Source organism: Suillus paluster (assembly GCF_016628075.1).
Source record: "Suillus paluster strain FC165 chromosome Unknown EDB91scaffold_47, whole genome shotgun sequence".
NCBI classification, from domain to species: Eukaryota; Fungi; Basidiomycota; class Agaricomycetes; order Boletales; family Suillaceae; genus Suillus; species Suillus paluster.
Genome location: NW_024537607.1, coordinates 35,524 through 51,070, shown reverse-complemented (window position 1 = coordinate 51,070; position 15,547 = coordinate 35,524). Strand labels below are relative to the sequence as shown.

The 15,547-nt window shown below is 48.2% G+C and overlaps 5 protein-coding genes across 5 annotated transcripts; 2 read left to right on the top strand and 3 right to left on the bottom strand.

Annotated features, from left to right (window-relative positions):
- Nucleotides 1–23: 23 nt before the first annotated feature.
- Nucleotides 24–1,242, top strand: EDB91DRAFT_581966 (uncharacterized protein). The gene is made up of 4 exons (XM_041327776.1): nucleotides 24–286; nucleotides 338–573; nucleotides 620–1,080; nucleotides 1,133–1,242. Exons 1-4 carry the CDS (start codon nucleotides 107–109, stop codon nucleotides 1,138–1,140), a joined length of 885 nt encoding a protein of 294 aa, XP_041174812.1. The 5' UTR covers nucleotides 24–106; the 3' UTR covers nucleotides 1,141–1,242.
- Nucleotides 1,243–1,676: 434 nt separating this feature from the next.
- On the bottom strand, nucleotides 1,677–4,128 carry EDB91DRAFT_1146264 (uncharacterized protein). The gene is made up of 8 exons (XM_041319226.1): nucleotides 3,997–4,128; nucleotides 3,487–3,944; nucleotides 3,241–3,437; nucleotides 2,961–3,189; nucleotides 2,709–2,906; nucleotides 2,562–2,659; nucleotides 2,456–2,509; nucleotides 1,677–2,374 (listed from the first exon to the last, which is right to left on the bottom strand). Exons 2-8 carry the CDS (start codon nucleotides 3,772–3,774, stop codon nucleotides 1,933–1,935), a joined length of 1,506 nt encoding a protein of 501 aa, XP_041174811.1. The 5' UTR covers nucleotides 3,775–3,944; nucleotides 3,997–4,128; the 3' UTR covers nucleotides 1,677–1,932.
- A 515-nt stretch (nucleotides 4,129–4,643) lies between these two features.
- Nucleotides 4,644–7,010, bottom strand: EDB91DRAFT_1146259 (uncharacterized protein). Its single transcript, XM_041319225.1, has 4 exons — nucleotides 6,429–7,010; nucleotides 5,254–6,373; nucleotides 5,041–5,200; nucleotides 4,644–4,989 (listed from the first exon to the last, which is right to left on the bottom strand). The coding sequence occupies exons 1-4, from the start codon at nucleotides 6,695–6,697 to the stop codon at nucleotides 4,874–4,876; spliced, it is 1,665 nt and encodes a 554-aa protein (XP_041174810.1). The 5' UTR covers nucleotides 6,698–7,010; the 3' UTR covers nucleotides 4,644–4,873.
- A 1,463-nt stretch (nucleotides 7,011–8,473) lies between these two features.
- EDB91DRAFT_1146255 (uncharacterized protein) lies at nucleotides 8,474–10,878 on the bottom strand. The gene is made up of 10 exons (XM_041319224.1): nucleotides 10,555–10,878; nucleotides 10,381–10,493; nucleotides 10,243–10,330; nucleotides 10,125–10,190; nucleotides 10,011–10,074; nucleotides 9,638–9,957; nucleotides 9,300–9,587; nucleotides 9,090–9,244; nucleotides 8,862–9,039; nucleotides 8,474–8,813 (listed from the first exon to the last, which is right to left on the bottom strand). The coding sequence occupies exons 1-10, from the start codon at nucleotides 10,720–10,722 to the stop codon at nucleotides 8,568–8,570; spliced, it is 1,686 nt and encodes a 561-aa protein (XP_041174809.1). The 5' UTR covers nucleotides 10,723–10,878; the 3' UTR covers nucleotides 8,474–8,567.
- A 2,189-nt stretch (nucleotides 10,879–13,067) lies between these two features.
- On the top strand, nucleotides 13,068–15,290 carry EDB91DRAFT_1329889 (Pre-mRNA splicing Prp18-interacting factor-domain-containing protein). Its single transcript, XM_041325334.1, has 6 exons — nucleotides 13,068–13,122; nucleotides 13,172–13,294; nucleotides 13,349–14,055; nucleotides 14,111–14,459; nucleotides 14,513–14,914; nucleotides 14,974–15,290. The coding sequence occupies exons 1-6, from the start codon at nucleotides 13,107–13,109 to the stop codon at nucleotides 15,051–15,053; spliced, it is 1,677 nt and encodes a 558-aa protein (XP_041174808.1). The 5' UTR covers nucleotides 13,068–13,106; the 3' UTR covers nucleotides 15,054–15,290.
- Nucleotides 15,291–15,547: the final 257 nt, after the last annotated feature.

Sequence of the window (15,547 nt, the reverse complement as noted above, 5' to 3'; positions counted from 1 at the left end):
TAGAACCAGGATGAGATGTTCGAATTTATATGTTATTTATCTAATCTTTTGAACTTCATTTACGTAAACTAATTAAAATTAATTGCTGTCCCCTACTGCACCGTCAATGGTCAGTATCGACATGAGCCGCGGTTTTGACTCTCAGTTCGGGCCACCATCGCAACCCATCAATATTGCAGCGTTCATACAGGAAGCAAACTCCGCACTTTTGTCAGGAACTCTTACCAATGCTTCATGGGAGCAACTAACTCCCGAGCATAGAAATGCTGTCCAAGCAGAGGTCACTGGAAGGTACTCATCTCCCTCCCGTACCATAGTAGCGCTCATTCCATATCAGCGTAGCATTTCAGAGCTCAAGGCATCTCTTGAGCAAGTATGGGACAACCCTGTCTTGTCAGCGCACGTGCTGCGCCAGCATAAGTCTACAGTAGCATCTGTGCATAGTCAAGCAGATGCACCGGCGCCCAAAGGAAGAAAGCGCAAGCGCCTTGTCGCTCCAGAAGGTAGTGAATCTGCCCCTGGAGTACTGCAGCTGCAAGAGAAGCTTGATTCTGTCAACCTCAGATGTTGGGGGTATGTATCTACGCTTGTATATCACCCTTCTCTCACCTTTGTGCAGATTAACCTTGGAGTCAGCGCTATGTATGCGTGCTGCTAAGAATCCCGACTATAACGCACTTGATACGCCCAAGAAGACAGGAACAGGCGTTCTCCGTACCCTTAGCCATGGAGAAGTTGGTGCAACGCACAGTTCAACCCCAGACTCTCTCAGGAGCCTCAGCCCCGACACAACTTCATATCCAGACGCGGTTATTTCGCTAACTGTATACAACCGCATCACTTATCTTCCAAGCTGCCTGACACGCTCGTCGCAACACGCTGTACTGTCAACACAGACGTTGGGTGATCTGCTGCGCGTCATACCATGTGCCTCCAGTCATATGCCAGTAGAAGAGCTAGATGCAACGGTGACCTATCTGGCTACAACCTCATCGAACAGACAGGAGAGCATTCTGGGTGTCTGTTCTACATCGAGGGCCTCGTTTACGGAGACGGGAGAGAAAACACCGATTACGCAGAGTAGGTCTGAACCGCGCCGCCGTTGACAGATTCCTAACTCCCCCTTCTACAGAAAGTTAATAGCCCACTTTCAAAAACTCCCCGAAGAAAAACAGCCGCAAATAAAAAATGCATCGACCTCTGCCAGCGAAACCGCCTTCAATGCGCTCACGCTAAGAGTACATCAACCTTACTGGATGCTGCATCAAGGCAACTGCGAACACTTCTTCGTCATCGATCAGATCAGGCATGCATGTTTCGTTTTAATTTGCGTAAAATCCCTAAATATCATAATGCAGGCTTGCCCACGCTTCGGATCCGCCATCAGGCTATCCGTTAACACTTCACCTGACGCCGACGCTTCAGGATCTCTGTCGTGCATGTGGCAAAGTCCCAGCCGTACATTCGATCGTGGGCGACATGCGCCTCGGTGAAAGTCCGTGCCTCTTGTGCGCGCCTTGTTGGCGCACGATGGGTCCTCCCAATAATGATGAAGGGGTGATGGTTGTCCCGCTTGTACATCAGTAGGATGGTCGAGAACGGATGCACACTGCCAAGCATGTACTAGGTCTCAGTAGACCCTGAATGCACACTTATGCCCGAGGCCGATGACATTCTGTTTGACTCGATACAGTTCGGCCACTTTCCGGCTGTCTCTATTACGTTGCCAGGTGATTATGATATACAGTGAAGTGAGTGCAAATAAGTAGTGCAAATACCAAGCAAATACACATGCTATGCCTACGGAAGATCACAGCTCTTAAACCAAACTGAGCGACGTGCATAAGTATGGTAGATCAGTGCGAGAAGTCTGTGTGTGTGTGAACCACCCAAAGCCCAAGTGAACCGTCCGAGAGAATGAGATGGCGAACCTCAACCGTCAAAAAACAGGGTGCAATCTGCTATCGAGGTCTCCAAGACTATTTCACCCTGTTGTTCGGTGAGGAAGGACCCTGAGCGCGGTCCCCAGCCTATCCAACCATACGCCCGTGTGCTAGACACATATTCCAGTGCGTAGTTGCGCACCAAAGCTACAGCCCACGGATCAGAAGAAGAGGTGGCGCCCTGCGTCACTGCCACGGTTCCTAGTTTTGTATTGACTTGGAAAACGCCCTGATATTTCTCGTCGAATGTGACAGTAGCTGGACCAAGGTCGTTCTCTAGGCGCAATTTTATGGCTGTCGGTGGCGATGTCGGGTCGTGTACGAAACTTGCTGTGGCTTGACCAGAAAAGGTGCGCAAATTTGCGATGAAGTTCGGACGCACGGGGGGGTTTTGGTTGGGTGAGTTCAACGTAACGTTTGCCGTCAGGTTGCTAAGACACAGTATTGGTCGAGAAACAAGACTTTGAATCTGCAGGCCACGAACCTATTGCCAGGTATTGACTTCAAGATACGTTGGGAAATTCGAGTCTGGATCATTGAAGAGCGTGATGTTAGCATTGATGGGCCTACAAAAATATATTAATATCGCATGCTAACAAGAATAAGGTAAATGCATACGCTTGTATCGTGCTGACAGTGAGGGTATCTGACGCCGAAAACTGGCCGAAAATCGACTCCAAGGATGTTTCAACCAGTATTTTGCGGGCTTCCAGCAACTTCAAGACAGATAAGATTAATGAATGTGGAATAAGCACGGCCACTTACACCGACAAATATTTTGGAAACAGGGCCCTCTATAGAAACCTTCTCGAAATCGACATATTCACCAAAATTGTCAAATGTCTGTGTGAACAAAGGAAGGTAGGTAGCGAAAGATTCGACTTTGGCAGGTATAGGTGACTGGGGGTACAAAAGGGTGACGTTGAAGAGCAATTGATCCTCGAAGGTCAAGTTGTCGGGGGTCTGTTTGATGTCAGCCTTAGATAACATTCACTGCGAAAAGACAATAGTACACACGTAGATGGAAAGACCAGTGATGTCGGTTGCCAAAGCAAAGCAAACGAGAGTCTGGTCGAAGAGGTCAATACTGGAAGCTTGCATGTTGATGGATATGATTGTATTTATTTCGGAGCTGTTGGGATTTATGCCGACGAACAAATCACCCAGGACGACGTTCATGCTACTCGTGTAGGATGTATTGGACGTAATGCTGAACTGGCCATTGGATGATATAGTATATTGAACGCTAAGGAAAGAAAGTCACGATTGTTCGCCAAGGGATTAGTTGTGGACGTACTCTCCAACCACAGAACCTTGCGCGTCGTCGAGTTGACTGGTGTCTGTCCAGTTGTTGCAAACGATTCCATTTTCAACAAGGGAACTGGAGATGTTGTTGATATTCGTGACGTAGTGTGATGAAGTGCTCTTGTCCAGGCGATCAGCATAGTTAGATGCGTAGTAGGGGAATGGTTGCGGATCATCGTTCCGGGATTTCTATGAAGTACTTTGAGAAGATATTGATAGATAAGATAGTCATACTAACCTTGACAATAATCGGGATACCAATGACGATTGAAAGGATAATATAGATGCCCAAAGCGGTTATGCCAGCTCTCCAGGACCTGGAGTCAATAAAGCGCCGTTTTGGAGGAGGTTTGTAAAATGTTATCAAGGAGTCGTTCAAGTCGTTCAAGGCCAAGGCCTGCGACGTTTCATAGTCGGGCAAAGGACTAAATAGACGACGGCCTGCCGCTCGTTCTGGATAACGAAGGGCGGGTGTTGCAACGGGAGGATCCTTTGACTTGAGGTCGTCTTCGTCCGGTATTATCATGCCTTCGAATTTACATATGGCATAGACGAAGACGAAGACGAGGAGCAAGGGACGGGGATGTGAACGACTTTGGTGGGATTTAGTTAGTTACCTTCTACACTAGCGAATTCGTGGGAGTAGCGACGACGTCGCCACCAAGTTCACCCTCTTCAACTGATTATGTAATAGCACTGCCAGCGCGAAATTGATCAGTGCCTTTGAGTAGTGCCTCCATGTACTTACCAAGGAACCTCTAAATGCCGCTAAAGATAACAATATTAATGACCCCCAAAGATAATTGCCCTGCGACAGACTATGCATGCGATACTAATACGAGGACACTCTCGGGCGGGCCGGCGGCGTTAGTGTTGCCACGCGAGCCGTTGGACCACCACGGTCCACCAAGCAAAATATATTAATATTCATGCATGCAGTGTGTATGTACTCGTTGTTAGTTGTTTGGTGCTCCTGACCTCCGGAGCTAAAATTAGCCGAGCCGCGTTGATCGATGCTAGGTGGAACGCTTAGCATCTCCGAAGCTTAGCGCTCAGCGCTCAGCCTTCCCTCTGAATGCCGCAAGATTACTTTGACAGTGCATATGTCAAGATAACATTTGGATGACCCCCAAAACATAATTGCCCAGCAACAGATTATGCAGAGTAAGCGATACTAATAATACGAGGACGGGGACTGTCAACAGCTGTCAACTCTTCTCGGACAGGCCATATTGATCGATGCAGAGTGGAACACTTACCCCTCCGAAGCTCAAGCGCTCAAGCTTCAAGGCTCCAATCACAGGGGATGGTTGAACGTTGACTCATCAAAAAGATCAGACTAGACTAGTACTTACTGGTACTTCTGATGTACATCATCCACGTCACACCGGCATATAAAATGAAAACCAAAGCTCAAATCGTATTGCACGATATACGGAACGCAACGGCGGAGTATCAGATTATCTACATCAATCCATCGCAAATCCACCAATCGTAAAAAATATTTCAAACGTAGAGATCTGTTGAAGATCTGTATGACGTAAAGAAGAAAATCCAGACAAAGCGATTCGGTTGTTGAAACCCGGCGTACTGCCTTATGATAGCAAAGAAAAAATAGTATGCGTTCACCAGATACGAGTCTCCAAGAGCAGGTCGCTGTTGCCTTCCAGACCAATGCAGGCCTTCAGGAAGCTCTCCAACGCATTACGCTGCCTGCCAAGGCTGTTAACAACGTCGGTACCTGAGAGCGTCTATGAGCGCGATGAAGGATTATGAGTTAAACGGCACCCACCAGGCTTGACGAGAGGCGCCTTGCACATGTATGACAGGAGCGACAAGACTGGGTGAAGGGGCGCAAAATCAGTCTGGCCCTCGCCGCGGTACTTGACGCGAGTAAGCAGCTCAGTAAGGATAGCCAAATCGAGAATCAATGGCGTCGCAAGTAAAGAGTCCTATAAAAACATTGAGCATCTGAGGAATAACACACTAAAAACGCGTGGCATACCTCGCACTCATTGAAGATATTGATGGTTTGTCTCCCACCACAGAAGATCTCAGAGTAGTATTCATCGATTGCCCTCTTGGAGTCACCGACTGCAGGCACGTACTTGATCACAACAATGTGATCAGGGTGCTCCCCTTTCGCCGCTTTGCCCTTTGCGCCCACAGCAGGAGGCTTGTAGAGCAAGCGGTTGGCATCCACCATATCATCCACAACGCTGCTCTTGCTGATTTCCTTACTCTTGAACTGGGGCTCCGCACTCAAGTTGTGCCCGTCGTTGTTACCAAGATGGTTGTACGATGCGATAGAGAGCGGTTTGATACCAGCGTTCACAAGGAACTCCGCGAGCACGGATTTCAGCTTCGTTTGACCAGACTTCAGGTCGTCACCGCCGATGAAAGACTTCTCACGCTCAGCCAAGGCAATGACACCAGGCACGAACGTGTTCTGAGGAGCACCGTTAACGAATGGCTCGCCCTCGAGAATGGCAGCAACAGCGAAGAGCGTCGAGGGAGACACCTCCGAGTGCGAGTTCTTGATCGAAGCGAGGACGTTGTCAACCGTGTCGTTGACGCCAGGAATAATGTCGCTGTAACGTTCCGTGTTGGCAGTCCAGAATACGATGACACGGTCAAGCTGGTTATCGGCCTTGAAGCGGCGAATGTCAGCCCGAATGTGCTCGAGATGAGCCTGCTTGTCATTGCCAGGGACGACATTGTCCGCACGCGCCTCCTGGTTGGCAGCAATGAAGTCGGGATAGTAGATGGAAGGAAGAGGACGGCCGAGCAGAGCCATATACGGCTTGACCTGGCGCTGAAGATCATAGTCGAGCACCTTGGCACGTTCCATCGCCTTGTCCATAGGCAGGCCGGAGATATCCCAGCCACCAAGAACAAGGTCATTGGGATGTACCATGGGAAGCACATCAGAAATTGGGACGTGGACTTCCTTACCGGTGCTCGGCTCAGTGCCAATGCGAACGGTGGACGCACGGAGGAGAGAGCCAATGTAGTTAGGCTGCTGGATTCCCTCCTTGGTGTGCCAGGACATCTGGTGCCTGTTTGCAAGGATGGTAGCGCAGAGAGTGGAGCCATTGTTGCCACCCAAACCAATCATCATAAGTCTATCGCGCGTCCACGTCAGATAGGTAATACATTTCAAACTGATAAACAACATACCCAGTCTTGCCAACCTTGCGGGTCGTCTGGAACTCATAGGGCTTGACAGTAGGCACAACAGTGAACTGGCCGTCTGAGACCACGACATCAGCACCGCGGTTGAGGTACTTGGCGGTGATATGGTTGTCAGTGTAGACGGTGTTTTCGGACTGGACGGTGATGTAGTTAGGGCGACGAACGGCGGTCGGGTGAACTGGGACGATTGACTCCAATTCAGAGTCGGGAGTGTTATAACCCGAAGAGTTTGTGGCGAGAGATTGGGGAGACATTGCGGTAAGTATATACGAGTAAAAATTTGACCAAGTAAACGATGAAGATGAGTTCAATGAGCAGCTAGAAAGCCTGCGCAGGAGTGCTTGGAGCCTCTGTGGGGGTTGTGGGGACTACCGAGTTGGTTCGAGTACATGCAAAGAGCTCGGAAGACTCTGAGTATGAAGGTGACGGACACCAGAAGATAGTGACGAAGACGAGTAACTGCAAAAGGCTGGAGCTAAAAAGGCTGGAGAAAAGTTGATAGGATGCTTGGGGTTTATATAGGCAAAAATGGGGTCAGAAGCGAACCTCGGAGATGGTCGTTAAAGAGAAAAAAAGGGCCGGGCAAACCTGGCAGTCACGACTCATTAATACTAGTCCCGAATGACAGCAACATCTTAAGCGTTATCATTCGCCTTTGGAATGGACTCTCGGAGAATATTAGATCTTGTACGTTTTATCTTGGTTTCATCAATCCGAAAGAAACCCAGAAACATGTGTTTTGGAGTCGAAGTTGTTCTAGCACGACACCTGTATTATGGTTTTAGTAATTCAGTATTCGCCACTGATCACCGCCTACTAACATTCAACCATTATTACACGGCAGTCGTAAACCCTCGGAGCGGCATGAACGTGACGAAGGGACTGGGGGAACTAAGTATGTAAGTACAAGTACATCCGAAGGCAATTCGGATTATATTTGTTACACGCCAAGGATGATATTATGAGACAGACTAATATCGTCATCGTACTCCTTCACGATTCAATGGTTGTAACGAACGTTTAATCAAAACGTTCGAAGTTCAGGCTGTTACAGAGCGGCTCGAGCCTCGCAAAAGCCATCCATTCATTTAGTACCAGATTGGCAATCTCGACTACTTCGCGCGAGAGGTGTCAGTACTCTGAAGATTGCAACATGAGCGACGAGAAGCCTCTTTTCCCTATGCAGGGTTACCAATGTTCTTGGCGAGTTCCATATTGGCGCGTGAAACCGCTGTCGCAGGGGCAGCGGTCCTCGTCACCCCGCAGCGGTCATTATACTCTGTCAGGGGTGCAGGATACGAGTCCCATGGAATGCGACCCGTGAAGGTAACTCCATCTTGACATGCGCCGCAGTTCTCTTGGTTTACCGAGAAGACGATAAGGAGGTGTAGATAATTATGGTATGCGACAGCCACGGCATAACCGCACCTTTTGACGTACGCGCTCAGGAAATTCAAAGCATCCCGCTTGACGCTCACACCTTTCGGTGCTTTGCTAAATCAAATATCCTATCCAACGAAGGGATATTCTATGGTCAGTTAGGGGGGTTAGACTAAGGCAAAACAATGACCAGGAAGTCCTTGAACGGCGCGCTTGAATGGTCTGGATTTGTGGAGGCGGAGTGGCTGAGAAAAGTTGACGAGCATCAGTCTGATTATTGTGAACCTGCACCCGGGAACGGCGACAAGTCTGCGTTCGACTCAATGCCTTCCTTGATGGAGAAACCTCGCTAAGAAAGTAAGATTCCGGTTCACAGGGTGTCGATAAAGCCCCTCCTTTGGCCGTGCGTAACCTGAGATGGATGCCGCATAATAAGTAGGGTCTTCGATAGAACCACTCACTGCTGAGTATAAGCCTATCCATAGGCTGTATGCGACTCCCATGGTCTTCTCAGCATGGCAGGTCGATATTGAAAATTTTCTAGGCGACAAGCACAATTCCGCGCTGGTAAATATCGAAGGGAAAGTTGCCTGGCATCTCGTAGGAACTATGAAGTTGTTAGTAAATGACATCTCCATTTAAATGGCCAAGGGATAGGTGAAGTTGCTTATGGTAAAGATATTATATCTTGTTTCATTGGTTTTAGGTGATACTGTATTGGAATAAACAAAAAGTCCACATAGATCATAGCTCTGTCCGCAATGGAAACATGGCATCGTGTAACTGCTGCCATACCTGCGAGAAGATACCAAAGTAAGACAACGTGTGTCTCTTGCACCTCTGAATTAATTGTCTGAGGTACCTCTGTATAGTCTCCAGGGACACTGTGTGAAGAGAGGGAGAAGGAGAGGGTGGATGACGGTGAGGCAAGTCTGTGGGCGTTGATGCCTGCGTGGGTAACGTTGATTCACGGGGAGGTGACTTCCGTGGCTGAGACAGCTTGTGAGCGTCGTAATACTGATACAACGGAGAACGTACATTGCCAACAACAGCCTTTTCGGCCTCATCGATAAGGTGGTTGGCATCGGATTCGCCAGTCTTCTTCCACATATCTCGGAAGATTTCGACGGCCTGCAAGCTCTCGCTGAAGCGATGCAGCGTATTAATAAGGGCTACGACTTCTGACCGCTGTAGAAGATTCTGATTTTTGTGCGGGCTGAACGAAAGAAGGTTAGCTCATGCAAGGGATAGGCACTGACTACTTACTCAAGGGCGGTCTCATCCATCTCAAAGAGAATTTTGAGAGCGGTTGCGAGTCCGGTAGTTTGGACTTTGCCCCATAAACGGCACTTGTCACATCCAACGCAGTCCATGATCCTTGAAACATTCCGGAAATGCCTTTTGAACTCTTCTTTTAAGACCTAGAAAGACAGATGAACTTTCAGAACATGAATATTATTTCAAGATGTCGCTTACATTCGCGTTTTCGCCTCTGAACAACACCCGCTCATCAAACTTGCCAACGTGCTCTGCAATGTCAATAACCTTGCTGAGAGACGCGAGTGTCCTGGCTTCCTCTTGGACGTCCTCCGCGAGCACCTCTGCGTGAGGCGTGGGCTTGGACATTGAACAATAGTCGTAGTCACGTAGGTATGGGCCGATGCGTGATACAGCACGTAGGAGGAGCACATTGTTAAAATAAATATATTGGAGCCTCTCAGGGTGGGAGGCGACGCGCGTGACGAAGCACTCAAGGTTCGGGCCCTGTCAGAGAAGATTAGCCATGAGTAGTGATATCGAACCGGACTGCATACCATCTCTCCAGTTGTCTGATTAAGGTATTCCATGCAGATATGAGTCGAGATAGATGCGTGCAAGCCTGATATAATTTTGTAATACACTCTCTTCTCGAGACACTCGCCATCTAAGTCCTCTCCGTCAATAGGCTCTCGCAAGACATCGGTAAGGGTGTCACGAAGTGTGACTTGTGCGGGAGAACGAGCAGTCAGCAGATTCAGTTCTGAGAGGCCGAAGCAATTTTCCTCGTATATTGACTTCCAGACCCGATGCGCTGAAGGACCTGAGTAGCCCGTGTAACGCTCTGGGACCAGAGATAGGTCGACGTATTCGCCCTCTACGGGAAGAACATCGTCATACATGGGAGCCGTAATGCGATATAATGCGCACCTGTCATATCATCGAGGAAGCAAAAATCAGAATCACGATAGTAACATCCGGGAAGAGGGACACGCTGTACAAGTTATGAACACGTCAGCCAGAAAGAAAAAACATGGAACCTACCTCTTCTAAGGGCGGCAATTCTATCTTGCTCAGAGCCGCCGCTCTCCACTTTTCTGGTATCTCACTCTAGAATAGAACCTCAGTTTGGCTGACTTGAACGAAATGGACAAGTGGATACCTCATCTACAGTAGTGATGCCGCATTCCCTATTCATACAGAACCCATTCTCTTGCCAGAAAGGACATTCGCGATAGAGGTCCACCTGATAGATGATTCAGTTATGGTCGAAGCTACCTGAGCCTGGGACGTACCTGGAAAATACTTAAAGAATGGCATCTGCACTAACTCACCGAGCGCGTTATATAATTCCCCATTCACACTCTCTATAGTCTCGTAATCACATAGGGTAGTTTCTATCGGACCAGTTGTCTGGTGAGCGGGAACACGTAGATAAATGATAGGTCGACTCGTAGACACAAACACTACATACCGAATGCTGACAGAGTGGGTCTCCTCGAACAGATTCGTGTTCAAGGACATTCTGAACTGGATTGTGCCTTATAAGACTGTCTCCGAGAAACGAACTCGGGCTGACGCCTACAGCGGCCAATGTGGAGAATGCGAGAACCAGGTATGTTTTACGCCAAAGACAGAGCATGTATGGTGGCAGGTGGTATACCAGGAAGGAGTAAAGAACGTGGCCAGCTGTGCGCGCACGTCAAAGCTTGTGTCGCTTTCGTGGCGTGTTTCAGCGGTGATGAGACTACTTAGACCTCGAGCTCTGAGACTGATAGTACTATTCGATATAAGTAACTGCGTAATTTGTAATACCAAGTATAGTTCCACGTTGCAGAATGTGACGTGTTCACCGCTTTTGAACCCGATGATCTACACGGCCTGCTGTTGGCCTGCTGCCAGCTTCCTTTCGCTTGTACCCATCCGACTGTCCATCAGATCTCAGATTTTGAGCTGAGTTGTATCACTCTCTCATTCCATATAGTCAGAGCGAAAAAAAAAAGATACTTCCACAACTATGTGTTTCTGAAGAGGTGGATGAACACCATGTTACAGGATCTGCGACACATCACGGACTCCAATTTCGGCGAATTGCTCCAACTCGAGGGGCCATGAATATGACACCCTGTATTGAAGCCCATCGGCAGTTGACCCACGTAGGGCAACTGACACCTTTTGCTTTATACTTGCATGCGAGGGCAGTCATACCGTATCAGGCCTTTGCTTAGCCAATGTTTACCCGCACGCTACTTTCTATCAAGCCTGAAGATGATGTTCTGAGCTGAGCCGTGGCTTCGGCACATTTGTAGAAGTCCGGCCCCCAAGTACGACCATTTTGTATATCAGTAATTCTCGATTCTACCACGTTTTTCAAGTACAGCAGGGGCAGACTCAAGAGCATGCCAGTCCTCTCCAAAGGAAGCGAGAAAGGCATCCCACAAAACCATGTGGTACACGTAGACATTTTCGATGAATCGATTCAATGCGGGAACGAGCAGAGAATCTATGGTGGTTATGCCACCAAAGGCGACCACGAAGTCCAACACATCCCTTGGTTACAGGCCCTTGAGAATGCAAGTAAAACATCTGGACATCAATAAACACTCACTTCTCAACTAAGTCCCGCAAGGTGTCAAAGCTGTGGTGCCAGCGCACTGTAGGGCCACGAGCAAGTATTGCGATTCCCCGAACAAGAGTGGAGCCTTTGAGGATGTGGTCTCGTATTTACTTTGTTGCAGTAAAGAATCTCTCACCGAGGTAGCTCTTGAATATCTGGGCATTTCACAATTTTATCGGCATTGCCCCCATCGTGATGTCAGCTTGGACAAGGATTATATAACAAATGATTGTAGAACAAGGTCAGTTCCATGCATCGTGGCCTGAGGCGGGTTTAGTAGCGAGCCAGCGGGCTGTGACGAGTACGCATCGAGTACGTACGTCCAATTTATGTTCACTCCGAGTCCGTGCGACGAACAACTAGCAGTGGGATTGTCGACCGGAGAACACGATATGAACAGGAATAAGATGTGATCTCCAAACTAACTATATAAGACATGAGATGATAAAGGGAATGGCACTTGCAAGGCGTATCATGGCGTTATCTACACGAGTGTCACAAGTCAGGTGTGATTGACGTGCCGTGATGATGATTCGCCTTGTCCGATTGAATTTGAATGTATGTTGCATACTTTGGCTCCCTTAGGCAAAGACAGTCGTTCCTTCTATAAGGGTCTGCACTTCGGGGTTCAATGTCAACTATTAGACGCACGGCTCTCATAAACAGAGTCATACCCCATTCCAGCCACCGCCATCAACTTGCTGGTATGTTATTGTCCCAAGTATGCGGAATCGGAATCCTCTCTATTGCTCTGTGGAAAATGTTTGGAGGGCTATTGAGAAAACTCGAATTGACCTTGATGGTACTGGCTGACATGTTCTTGCCTGAAGCTTGTGCTTACACTCGTTATATCTGACGTGGACGTGCCAGGCAACATGCGGAAGATGTTCGAAGGTGGCGTTGACTGTGTCCGTGCCTTTTTCGTACTCGATGAGTGGAGAATGTACTGGAATGTACCAAGGAAGTCAACTTTTGTCTGACGGCAGAGGCCTTTTGAGTAGGGTAGACGTCTGTGGTGCGGCGTGAAGAGGAAGGGAGATGGCAGGAATCTGCGAGTAAAGCGTATATTTATGGTATGAGGTATTAAAAACTGAAGGGAATTCGTCCGACGGTTGATGCGAGCATCATGAGGCTACTGGCCCGTGAGTGGTGTGGTGTTAACCCATGATGCATGCCAGTACTAGTGAGACGCGACGCGCACCATGACACGCTGCCTGACTCGACAATATTTTTCTCCGCTCTGATGGATGATGTCAATGTTCTTTGACCTAAGCAACAGGTCGTACTACGGTATTGAGGTGCTATGAGTCAGCGTGAGACACTACTTCCATAACCAAATTGTAAGATATTGACTTACGTACACAAGCACTTTCAGTTCTCCCAACTCACCGTCAAAAGGTCACAACAAAATGGCTTCGTCTTCAGGTACGCCACTTCTTCGAGAATGAGTTCAACTCGAATTGACTTTTTGCAGCTGTTGGAAAACTTTCCCGTGAGGAGTTTCGACGCCAAAAGGACCTCGATGCTGCCAGAAAAGCTGGAACTGCTCCTGCAGCTCTAGACGAGGAAGGACGTCCTATCAACCCTCACATTCCTCGTGAGTTTGTGTTGTTTGGAGCTATATCTTCTTTGATCTTATCTTCCATTACAGAATACATCTCACAGGCCCCGTGGTATCTGGACACCGGTGCACCGTCACTAAGCCATCAACGTCGGCCATTCGACGATCGCTCCGCAGACAAACTTGACAATTGGTATGACCGTGGTGCGAAGGCAGGACCTGCTGCGAAGAAGTACAGAAAAGGTGCATGCGAAAATTGCGGTGCAATGACACACAAAAAGCAGGATTGTCTTGAGCGCCCTCGGAAGAAGGGGGCGAAATTCACGAACAAGGATATTCAGGCGGACGAAATCATACATGACGTAGCGACAGGATTTGATGCGAAGAGGGACAGGTGGAATGGGTATGATCCTGCAGAGCACAAGAAAATCTATGAAGAGTACGAGGCTGTTGAAGCGGCACGGCAGAAGCTGAGGGAGGAAGAGATTGACAACCAAACGACGACAGATTTGGCTGCGGTGCGGAAGGTGGCGAAAGCTGGCAAGAAGGAGGGAAAGGAAGCTGATCCTGACTTTGGTTCAAGCGATGAAGAAGACGCAGACGACGACAAATATGCTGACGCTGCAGATGCTGTTGGACAAAAACTTGACACGAAGACTCGCATTACAGTTCGGAATCTGCGCATTCGAGAAGACACTGCCAAATATCTCATGAACCTGGACCCAGAAAGTGCATACTACGATCCCAAGACCCGCTCAATGCGTGACGCTCCCATTAAGAATGTGCCTCCGGAAGATGTATGTTCACGCTTCCTCATCAATTCGTCCTAATCCTAAATGACACCCACGACAGGCTAAATTTGCTGGGGATAATTTCTTCCGATTCTCTGGCGAAGCTCCTGAAGTTCAACAACTGCAGCTTTTCGCGTGGCAAGCCGAAGCTCGAGGGAATGATGTTCACCTCAATGCCAATCCCACACAAGGTCAACTTCTTCACCACGAATTCAAGGAGAAGAAGGAAATGATGAAGGACGTCAACAAAGTCAGCATTTTGGCAAAGTATGGTGGCGAGGAATACCTCGAACACGTACCAAGGGAACTAATCAATGGGCAAACGGAGGATTATGTCGAATATTCGCGGACTGGTCAAATTATTAAAGGGAAAGAGCGCGCTAAAGCACGGTCCAAGTATCCTGAGGATGGTGAGCTTCTACTTTCTCATGGATATAAGATGTGGTATTGACAGGAGTTCTAGTTTACATTAATAACCATACACATGTATGGGGCTCGTGGTATGACGTCTCAAGCGGTACCTGGGGCTATGCATGTTGTCATTCGATCATCCATATTTCATATTGCGCTGGTGAAGTGGGCAAGGAAGCCGCACACGCCTCGACGGCCCAAGCCTTGCTTGCATCGTCAAAGGCTCAATCGGAACCCTCTGCCCAGGACAATGAGGCGAGAGCCCGAATAGACCAGAATTACTCGAAGAAGCGCGTAGGCGAAGGTGAAGTTTCTCTCGATAAGGATCGGTTAGCAGACGCCATTAGTGAGGAGAAGAAGAGGAAGGCCAGAGGAGAGAAGGATGATGACCGATATAGCAAGAAGATGAAAGGCCTGCAGAGTGGCAGCCACGATGTGACAGAGGAGGAGTTTGGTATGTGTTTAATTCTTACTTTCATTGGGCGCCTTCTGATGTGGCCTATCATCTTGCAGAGGCTTATCGAATGACTCGCCGGAACGCTGAAGATCCTATGGCAAACTACGTGGACGGCGATGATGTATATACGCGATGATGTATTTTACCTTACTCTCCCCTTGCTCTTGCCTGTCCGTTGTAGCATATCCTTCGCATTCCTGGACACAGGAAGGCTAACGCCTGTTTTGTATTTGTTGCCCAACGTTGTTTGGGTCTACATATTTCCTTTCAATTCACACGAAATTGAACAATACTATCACCTGATCCGGAATGCACAATCGATGGGTAATGCACAACGCACTCCAGAGCTCATATATTTCATTCCGAACAGCTGGAGAACAAGTATTAGCATATGTTCAATAAGACTACCAAATCAAATATTTAAAATCGGCGCTGTGAAGCCTTCCCGAGATGAAACATTGTGCGAGTGTACCCAAAATGAGTGATTTTTGGACACTAAATCCAAGATCCACCCACATCCCATTGACCTATCAACATAGGAACTTCAACATGTATGAAATACACTATTCTGAATCTACTCCAGGTGTTTATATGTCAATAGAACACCACCACAGCGTGCTATTCACGATT